Here is an 11,257-nt window from a genome sequence, read left to right as displayed (position 1 = left end):
GGGGGGTGCAGACTTGTGGGTAATGACTCTTTTAATAATGGAAGCTTATGTATATCCGCTGTGCACGCAGCCTTGTCACTGCAAATACATCTTACTACAAGTTGGCACATAATACTTAGACAGTTCCCTAAAGTCGTATTTTTTACCATGTGTTACTCCCGTCCTCACTGGTTCCACACTGACCCACGTTGGCTCCTCACAGCTCAGCTTCATTCGTCAGCTTGCAACGTGGCGCCGGAATCCCTCTCTTGTTACCGACATCCCGTGGACCAATGGGGGGGATTCTGGCAATGGTTGAGGCTGGGGCCGGCATGAAACGGAGCTTGTGAATGGCTGTACGTAAGGCGGCAGGAAATCCCTGTTTGGTTGCATCTCTTTCTTTGGGATAGGGGACAGGATTGCCTAAAACTGTGGGGACCGTAGATATTCTTAGTGGACCTGGTGTGCTTTGAAGGTGTTTGGACGCTGCGGCAACATTGTTGCGTTCCGCCGCTGAAGAGAGGAAAGAAAGAGCGGTGTTTAGCGGTCCAAGCATTGAAAGTGGCTACACAGCTGCCTGCTTATTGTGTATTGTGGCATTGTAGGCCCGTTTAGGAGATCGTTGTGGCCTCAGAAGTCAGCTTGAGCCCAGACTGATGGCCGGCTTCAGCTTCGTGTGTGCTGTGCTCCTGTGCGCCGCTGTGGTGCAAACGAAGCCAACGCTGAGAAAAGAGAGGGTTCATCATGAGCCAGAGCTGAGCAGGCAAGCCCACGAAGACAATAAGAGCTTCCAGTATGACCATGAGGCCTTTCTTGGCAAAGAGGAGGCCAAAACATTTGATCAGCTCACCCCCGAAGAGAGCAAGGATCGGCTTGGGTAAGGAAATGCTGCTACCACTCTTCCACATGAGCTGATTTTGGTATCTGAAAATGAAGTAAGTGACAGACTTGGTGTCATTTCGCAGGGCGGGTTGAGCTTTTGTTTTTTGGAAATCATGCACTCCGCTGCTGGAGCCCGTTGCTTGTAACTGTTCAGACTAAGAACATTAAACATTTAACAACCTGAGAACGTATGTCCGTGAAAGCGAATCTGTCAGGCTGTGCTTTATTGTGTGTACACCTAATAGGTTAACAAAAATCTTAATTACAAATGCTCATTAAGGATTCATTTACAGGGGATGAAGTTTGAGTAAAGTTGTGTCACAGTAGATCTCCATTTAGGGTTTCTGTCCTGTCACTCAGTGTGCCACGTGGGTCTGTTTGTAGGATTCTTCATGCAGTCAAAGTTTTGTTTTTTTTTTGTTTTGTTTTTTTTGCCAATGCTTCAGTGACAAGTTGGCACCATGTGACACACCTCAGTCTAGAAAACTCCTGCCTGTTGTCTTGAAAGAGGGAGGACCTCTGTAACATCACAACGTGGCAGCCAAGGTCTAAGAATACACCACAGATCCACTGCAGTTTTTAGCCTTTCTAAACTGGGTTGGCCTACTCCTCCTTCTGAAATAGTCTTTGTGAATCCACATTATAATTAATAATCCAGCATGTCATTAAGCAGGATCTAAGTGTGCTGTATGTAAAGACTACCGTGGAAAGTCTTCAGTCACCCTATATTTTACTTTATTATTTACGTTTATATTTTACTTCCAAGGAGCCAGACTTTCTTGTCACTTTTAAGTGGTCTACAGTTGTCTTCCAGACTTTCTGAAGGTCGTTCAAAGTTTGTCTTTGGACATTGGCTGCTTTTTTTTCCTCACTAATTCTTAATCCAATGATTGAACCTGACCATTTCTTTTCAAATGAAAATTTTTTGATGCTTGAATTTGTTTCTTTTGTTGAACCACTTAACACGGACCCTTGAATCATTTAAACATAAAAAAATTTGAAAAGCAGAAACTGGACAAAAGAAGTGTCAGGCCTAAAGTACTATCTACGGCAGATGAGCAGTATCTGAAAGTCATGTCCTTAAGAAAAAGGAAAAAAAATCAAGCAAAGGCCTGAGACAGGAGCTGGCCCTTCAGGTGATCCGTCTACTGTTCCCTGAAGCCGTATCAGAAATGGTCTCAGTGGAAGGGTGGCTGGCAAGAAGCCATCTTTAAGGAAGGGAAATAGGGAGAAAAGATTAAGGTATGCCAAATTACACAAGAACTGGACTGAAAATTAGTGACAACAGGTCTGATGGAGTGATGAATCCAAATTTGAAATATTTGGTTCAAATACTGTAATTCTCACTATATACAGAGAGAGATCCAACTCTGAGTGTCTACAGCCATCTGTAAAACATGGTGGAGGCTCTGTCATGGTTTGGTGCTGCATTTCAGCCAGTGGTGTTTGGGGTCTTCTCAAAATTGATGGAATTGGGGGCACAGAAAAGTACCATCAGATTTTGATCGACCATCTAATATCATCTGAAAAGCACCTGATCAGCAGTGGCTTCATTTTTCAGCGTGACAATGATCTCAAACACACTGACAGTGCAGTAAAAGCATACTTGGATAGAAAGACACAACTGAACACTATCAGTAATGGATTGGCCTCCTCAGAGCCCAGACCTCAACATTACTGAAGCAGTGTGGGATCATGTTAACAGAGAACAGAACAAAAGGCAGCCAACGTCCAAAGAAGAGCTTTGAATGTCCTTCAAGAAGCCTGGAGAGCTAATCCTGAAGACTGCTTAAAGAAATGACAAGAAAGCTGCCTCAGAGAGTTCAGGCTGTGTTAAAGAATAAAAGTGGTCACACCAAATATTAACTTTCAGTCTTGTTAGAATTGTACAAATTCTGTTTTTGCCTTCTGTTCTGTATTTCAATATATGGTTGCACATTTTAATAAATCACGGTACCTATTTCCTATTTTCCTGGCAAAATATATTTTAAAAAAAGGAGGTGCCTCAAGACTGGATATAGGCTATATAAACTGTAAAATATAGTTAAAATATCACTAATATGTCTCTTTTCCCCTGCCCAACAGTAAAATTGTGGACAGAATAGACAGCGACGCAGATGGCTACATCACCACAGCTGAGCTCAAGGCTTGGATAAAGCGTGTGCAGAAGCGTTATGTATATGAGAATGTAGCCAAGGTGTGGACAGATTATGACCTGAACAAGGACAATAAGATTTCATGGGATGAGTACAAACAAGCCACATATGGATACTACCTCGGTACGGGTCCACTTGTTTAAGACATACAATGTTTTTTTGTTTTTGTTTTTTTTTGAAGTGCAGGATTAAAGTGTTACACAGTTATTATAAGACTTGCAGTAACCTGATTATTATATTCATTTTTTTATTTAATTACATTTTTTTTCCCATTTCATTTCACCCTCTCAGCCAACCCGGAGGAGTTTGAAGATGCCACAGATCAGTTCAGCTTCAAGAAGATGCTTCCTCGTGATGAGAGAAGGTTTAAATCAGCTGATCTGAACGGGGACCTGGCAGCAGACAGAGAAGAGTTCACAGCCTTCCTCCACCCTGAGGAGTTTGAACACATGAAGGATATTGTGGTTCTGGTAAGCTCTTTGTATCCACATGATGTTTCAGTATGATTAGGCAGTAACCCTGTCAGACTTGAAAGAAGTGACCTTCTGAAAAGTAAGAGTTCTGTATAATCAGAAATATGATTTAATTACACGAAGAGTTTTGAGTTTCTGTTCCATGTGTTTGATCTCCCCACTTAAATAATTGTGCTACATTTGAATAACCCCCTAATGAAATTTTAACTTGGCCCAGAAATGATTGAGTTCCTATACTATTTTTTTTTTGGAACAGGTCCAGAGGGACAAACCGGCTGTCCCATTTAAAACTCAATCTTTAAATATAAATTTGGCTTCGTGGAACGTAGGCTGGCAAATGTTAGCAGTGATGCATTATGCTGCTCTATTCATAAAAGTTGTACTACCCATTTGACAGAGTTAATTATTAATCTCTCATTTTTATGATGTTGCTGAATGCTACCAAAGAACAGTTCAGCCAGTGGTGTCTTCACTGATTGTGGCGAATCTGGCTGGAGTTTACATGTTAGTCACAGATTAGAATCCCCAAAGCTATTACGTACATATATACTGCATTTATACTTTATACATATACTGAATTTTTCAAGAACACAAAGATTTTCAAGAACTATGCAAAAAAAAAAAAAAAATGAATAACTGATGGTGCACGCAATCATAGGAAAAATGTTAGAAGAGACTTTGATTTTTAGAAAGGACGTGGCTGTAGGCTAGTAACTAAAGGAGCTTGTGCAGGTTCAGGCAGGAACATGAAATCATGAAGGGATTGTGTTGTTACCATCTACCCCTGACACCAGAGAGCTTCTCTACACTTTAAAATAGTTTCCTTTTAATCTGCTTAGATCAAAGTATAGCCGAAATGATCTCCCTTCATTCTAAAGTGTAACCCATCGCACGAGCATTCGTGTCTTTTTGATCAGTGTAAACAGGAAACAAAGAACTGGTCGTAGTGTCAGGTCACAGAGACGTGAAGAATCAGTGAAGGATGCGTAGTTGCTGATTGGGAATCCAGAAATACCAGGAAAATCGTTTCTGCAGCTTGTATCCACGATATCATTCTTTTGGTTGCTACCCAGATCTCGTGACAGGTGAGGGTAGGAACATAGATCAGCTGATAAATCAACAGCTTCACTTTTACTCTTGCTTCTCTTTTCACCACAACAGACCAGTACCGTGTCTGCATCACTACAGATGCCACAACAATCCATCTGCCAGGCTCCGGCTCCATTGTACCCTCTCTCTGGAACAAGACCCTGAGATACTTAAACTTCCTTCCCTCGAATTAACCAGTTAGCCAAATTCCCGTGCTGTCAAATCCAGTATGACCAATTTCACCAACTGTTTGCTGAAAAGTGTAAATCGTTTTTGAATGCAGAGAGTTTAACTCTCATCAACAGTCCTGTATTGTTGTGTCACTCTGCCAGCCCAGCTGTAAAGCAGAATCTCATAAATTTGCCCATACAGCCCGGGGCTGCGTGTTTCCCTTTTATTACTCAAAGTGAAAGTTCCTCTATAGTTGACTGGCCCTTGTGTCTTCCTTTTAATGATACTATTAACTCATTCTGAATGCAGGAAACTTTGGAAGACATTGACAAGAATGGCGACGGGCATGTGGATGAGGACGAATATATCGGTGAGTTCAAGCAATGAATGAAAGGAAATGGAATAAATTTAAGTAAATAATTAGTAGAAAAAACATTAGCATTCAAACATCCGCTGACATAACTGCATACTGCTCAGTGTATGCAAACCACACACTGACAAATTGTAGAGTAAGCTGGCAAATAGGAATGAGGAATAATCCTCTGAACGCTGGAAGAATTGACTTAAAACTGATGCAAGAATCTTACTAGTACTATGGCTGAACAGTTCTTTAATTATGACTAATTTAATATTGGTGATTTTGTATAAGTGCACTGAAATGACCTGACTGTTGAAATAAGAGGACATAGTGGTTTAAACAAACTGTAACTGGGAATAACTGAGAAGACCAAACGATGGCCTTTAAATTAGGCAATCCAGCCATCCAGATGGCGTTGCAAAGGGCAGAGGAGGGCAGAATTTGGCGATTGTTTAATTAGATTTTGCACCAGGAAGTATTGTGTTACAAGATGTTAAGGATGGATCACATCATGTGAATGGTTGTCCAAACTGTAACTGTCATCTCGGAGAAACCACCATCTGCTTACAGCTAACAGAGACATCACCCGTGGCCTGCCATAAGATGGTTAAGCCAGAGACCTATGCCGACACCATTTGTGTTACAGCGACAGTGTCTCTTTGTAAAGAGAGTAGATAGATGGAAAGATATGTTGTACTGGCTCCATGTGGGGCTTGAAATGATCCAAGCACTGTGATGGTACTGCTGACTTATGGTTCAGTGCGCTGAGCATAAGGGGGTGTTCATTGTAGAGCAGTTGCTATTATCGCTTCCCAGTGTTTAGTAAGCTGTTCACTCATTCACACACTCATTTAAAATAATTGATTTTAAATGTACTTCACAAAAAAAAATAATGGACAAAACAAGCTGTATAATATCAGGATGCTTGTTGTTGCTGACAAAATAAATTAACCTCCACTATTGATGCACTTTAGGGTTTTGTTCATTTACAGCTGTGTTGTAATAATGTGTGTTTGCTTTGGAAAGCTTGTGTGTGAAACGGTGTACAGTATATGTTTCTCATTTCAGTAGGAATTTACACCAGGAGTGTATTTAAGGGGTTAATAGTGTTTTCTTATTTAATTTTCCTTCCATCATTTCTTCGGGTTATTTAGCGGACATGTTCGCACACGAGGACGGGGGTCCAGAACCAGACTGGGTCAAGACTGAGAGGGAACAATTCTCTGACTTCCGAGACCTGAACAAAGACGGAAAAATGGACCAGGATGAAATCCGTCACTGGATTATGCCACAGGACTACGACCATGCGCAGGCGGAGGCCAGACATCTGGTGTACGAGTCTGATCAGGACAAGGTATACTGTTAGAGCTGTGCTGGCATATTTTCAAATCTGATGCTTGTGGCCTTGTGGATGTGGGGTCTTGTCAGGACACTATCATCCATTTATTTAAATACTTACCCAGCTTAGGGTCATTAGGGTCGCGTGGTGCGGGCTGGAGCCTGTCCCAGCTGAGAAAGGGCAAACGACAGGCTATGACCTGGACAGGTTGCCAGGGTGCAGGCACAGGGACAGCATGCAAACTCCAGAACGGTTTAATTTTCTTTATTGGTGGTTTTCCTTTTCAGTTCACACTAGAATTCTTCCCTTGAACATTTTTCAGCTTTTGGGAGTGTTTTTGTTTTTTCAGAGCAAAGTTGAAGAACTGAGCAGGCTAACATTCGAGTCACAACAAAGTCATTGTTTATTTCTGTTTTGTGTGTGTTGTGGTGTTTTTTTTTTTTTTTTTTAAATATATTAATTTTGGCCTTGGTTGAAGTATATGAAGTTAAATACATATAAATAATAGCTTCATTTATCATCATATTTCACATATTTTTTTCTCCTTTATCAGGATCAGATGCTGACTAAAGAGGAGATTCTTGAAAACTGGAACATGTTTGTGGGAAGTCAGGCTACTAACTATGGAGAAGACCTCACCAGGAACCATGATGAGCTCTGAGCTCTCACTGCAGCTTTAGGTGTGTGCGTGTATATGTGAGGAGCACTAGTCTACAATGACATAACCACACACAGTGACAGTAAGAGTGGGACAGATGTCAGTTTGTTGGACTTCAAACCAACACTGTACCAAATGAGAGGACGTATGAGGGTCGGTCCTACCACTAACTGTGGGTCTGTTTCAGTCGTCATACTGATGGTTCTGCTTCTGACATTCAGGAGCAAAGCCGGGCCCAGTGGACTCGTTTTTAACAATGGTGCCTTCCAGCCGTATCGCCGGATTCATTGCCTCAGAGATTTGTGTAGATAGTCTGTGATAAAACTTAGTATTGTCAGATATGGGAACAATTTTTGATGTTAATGTGAAACTATAGCTCGGAACATTTGTTCTGATTTTATTTATTTATTAAATAGCTTCTGAACCTTCGGATTTGAGAGGAATACAGTGTTCTACTAAAGAGCTTTTCCTTTTCAGACAAATTGAAAATGCAAATGATGTTTTTACATTTTTTTTTTTGTGTTTGTTTTACAGTTTTACAGGTCTGATAACTCTAAAGATCTTTTTCTTTTATTGTTAAGTATTTTAAGAGCTGTTGATAACTGATGTTTGACGGCATGGTTTTTGCACGTATTTGGTTTTAGTGTAGCCTGTGAAAAAAATAACGTTTCTTCACACTTAGTTTGAAATGTATTTATTGGTATACTTAAGGCCAGTTGTGTGCTCAGTGTTCACATTTTCACCTTTTGATGTTTCAGTTTAACTTTAACCTTTGACAAGTGTCTGATTTTTTTTTTTTAAGGTAAATTAGGCTAAGGCCTATTGGTTTGAATATATATATATAAGAGGAGGAAATAAAGTTTCCTTTCCTTAATTTCTCACTTAAGCTTATTCTTACTTTTACCTCACTCCAAGTCCTTCTTTATCTCGGCATTTTACCTAACAACATGGATTTCTTCTTTTTTTTTAAGAACAAGGCTTATGAAAATAAACTTTCTGTAAAACTTTCTTGAGATTTTTGATCAACATGTTGTCACTCAAAGCCCCCCCCCCCCCCTTTTTTTTAAATGTTTTGCTTTATTGTTGTCCCAAACCTACGTTGCATTAAACAGGCACAAACCTCCATCACAAGCTGCACATGCTAACAAAATATATCCATAAAAAGTAAGGAAATCAAAGGCTTTCATATGAACTATTGTTGCTTTCCAATTCAACATGTAGAAATACAGTTTCTTTTTCACTCCATGTTGCTGTGAAGACTGAGAATTCTGAAATTATTGGTGGGTGGTGTACTGTTTCATAGATGGATCTGCAAGTGTGAAATACTGTATCTACTGTACAATAAATACAGAGCTATTGCCAGCAGCCATTACCTTTGCAGGGGACACATGCTGGAAACACACACTCACACTGGAACAGCTACTTGTAATTTCTACATGTATTACACTGATGTTTGTATTTGAGTTAAAGATGTAATGTCTTTTTGGACCTTAGCCATTTTGTTTTGAGTTAAAGGGCTTTTAGTAACAGTACTCTGGTGGGCTGTGGTGTATAAAGGATGCTCAGTTGATACTAAAGGATCCAAAGTGTGCCAAGAAAATATATCCCATACCTAGAGATGGTTGTGCAGGAAAATCCCGGTAGATCAGCAGATTGATTCAAAGTCACTTCAGTGAAAATACTCATTTCCTGCGTCGCCTGCTGTCCTAATTTCCCTGTTTTCCTGCTACCAAAGGTAATAGGTACAGGTAAACACCGGTGTTCATGTATTCCCATCGACTGGACACCAGCCTGCAGCACATAATACTTTAAATGGCCTCTCTCATTTCTCACAACTTCTTTCATAAGTTGCTGCAATTTCTAATCTCTCTGGCCCACTAGTGAAAAAGTTTTTTTTTTTTTTAAACTGTCCCTCCCTAACCTTTATCAAAAATCCCAATGTATGCATGCTGCGTGTCCTTAAAGCTTTACATGTACCAAATGGAGGCAGCTAATTGTACAAAGAACTCAAATATTCAAATCCGTTTTCAACTTTTGATTCACTGAACATCAGGAACAAGTGTATGGTGTTAACACTTCTCAGGAAGTGTCTTCTCTCACACACACACACATGCAAAGCAGACATAGAGTTAAGCTGACTTGCTGTTGCTGCTGGCTGTTGCAGTAAAACTCTCAGATGTAACTGAGAAAGCAGTTCTGCCACCCAGCCTGTCCCCTCTGCTTGCTCATGTGGAACATATGGATATATGTGTGCCAGTTAGCAAGACAAGTCAAGCGGGACCAATGCGATAAAGCTCATTAGGAGCAAGGGACGGAGCAATGTATGTGTGGGCTGTGTTATTCTCTTGTAATGAAATACCTTCTTCTTTTTCTTTATTCTCAGACCAGAAGCCAAAAATGGCTACAGAGCTGTTCCCATGTCATGCTTGATTTATTTATTTATTTTTTTACTCTTATTTTAATTACTTGAGACTTTTTTTTCCAGGTTTGGATAACTTGAAAATAACAATGTTTGTTTCATAAGAATTTATAGAAATTGGTCACTGAAGTCTGGCATGGCTACATCTGAGAATGCAGATTTATTATCAGATGAATTTTGTTGTTTATCTGACAAAAAAGCTCCAGCTCTGAGGAACGTTTGAAGTGAAGGTGTTTTCTGTAGTGGGTTTTTTCTCCATTAGATAATATGTATGCTTTATTGCTTTGCTGAGGAGCGTGGGGTCAGTCTCGCTTCATGCATTTGAATAATTGCACTAAGTTGCTCCAAGTACTTCCTCCAGATACCATATGAGGTTTGTCATGTGTCAGGCTGCATCTGTGTTCTTGAGCCAATGTGTGAGTGAAGGTGGACAAGTATTAGTAGTGCACAGAGATGTAAAAGAACCAAGTGTGTCTCTGCCTAAACAACATCGGGGGGGGTAGGCTACCTGCCTAGCGGCCATGTTTAACAGTCTGCTCCTCCTGTTTATGATAGGTTCTAGTCATTCACACTGGGGGAGTGTGTGCACATTAATGCCTTCAGACTGCTCTCATATGAGTGTCTGCGTAGATCAGCCCCTCTCCTCTGACAATAATGAGCCCTCTGGGTGAAAACAGGGTGGAGACAGTGGAAGAGGAGGGTCATAAAGTGCGGCATATTAATGTCTACAACCTCTGCCCCCCACCCCACCCCTGCCCTTCCATCCAGTACAATTTTCACTTGTCCACCAACAATCTCCTTTTAAAGAGCTTTTTTTTTTTATAGCACACTTCTATTTCCATATCAGCAATTAACAGCGCCAAAGCCAAAATGACTGCTACAATTAAAGAGCCAGCATAACAAACTATCCAGAGCATCCAATTCCCCCTTAGCTCCCCTGCTCCTCTCTGACTCTTATAATCACGATGCCCTATTTTTCATCCAAATGTACGCTCCCTCATCTTGGTCTTTTATGTCCTGTGTTTGTTCCTTCCACCCTGGGGATTTATAGCCCAGGGTGTTGTTTGTAATGATCTTTGGGACATCTGACCCATCCCGTGCTGAAGCTTTCATAACAAGCTTTATGCCTATTATATAATAACATGCATAACGGCAAAAGTACAACTTTTATTCATTATTTAGCTCTTTAGACAAAGCCTATCTTCATGATGCTATGGATTCATGTGACAGCTCAAAGGACAGGCTTTGCCTTTCTTTTCCGATTGGAGGACAAATTATAGATTCATTGCTGTAGTTAATGGACTAAATATTTACTGTAAACAAAGATATTTTAAAAAGATAAATAATATTTAGAATAACAGTAATAACTCTTACTATTATTGCCACTGTCATCAGGGTTACATCTGTCGCACCTACTTCTTATCTACCCATGAGTTGAACATTTGATGAGGACATGCATACTAAAGAAAATAATACCCACAGTGGTTATTTACAGGCTGTACCTGTCTTTGAGGAATCTGAGGTTATATTCTCCAGCAAATCTGAAGAGACTTCAGTAAAAAAAAACACATGCATGGTCATAATCTCACAGACTAATTCTAGTTAGTTATGCTGCGGTTACAAGTGTCCTGCAAGGCAGTTACAAGTGTCCAGTCCATATTAACTTAAAAAACACCAAAACACACAGTGAAATGTACCAGACATCACCACCTACCTCTGAACTTTTAACACAG

General features: G+C 40.3%; 1 protein-coding gene across 1 annotated transcript; it reads left to right on the top strand.

Annotated features, from left to right (window-relative positions):
* Positions 1-356: 356 nt before the first annotated feature.
* rcn1 (reticulocalbin 1, EF-hand calcium binding domain) lies at positions 357-8,637 on the top strand. The gene is made up of 6 exons (XM_030722405.1): positions 357-856; positions 2,947-3,140; positions 3,309-3,487; positions 5,060-5,120; positions 6,263-6,462; positions 7,001-8,637. Exons 1-6 carry the CDS (start codon positions 636-638, stop codon positions 7,106-7,108), a joined length of 963 nt encoding a protein of 320 aa, XP_030578265.1. The 5' UTR covers positions 357-635; the 3' UTR covers positions 7,109-8,637.
* The last annotated feature ends 2,620 nt before the right edge of the window (positions 8,638-11,257 follow it).

This window comes from Archocentrus centrarchus, chromosome 3 (genome assembly GCF_007364275.1).
Source record: "Archocentrus centrarchus isolate MPI-CPG fArcCen1 chromosome 3, fArcCen1, whole genome shotgun sequence".
Lineage (NCBI taxonomy): Eukaryota > Metazoa > Chordata > Actinopteri > Cichliformes > Cichlidae > Archocentrus > Archocentrus centrarchus.
Note: the sequence above shows the minus strand (reverse complement) of the source record. Positions and strands in the feature narration are given on the sequence as shown.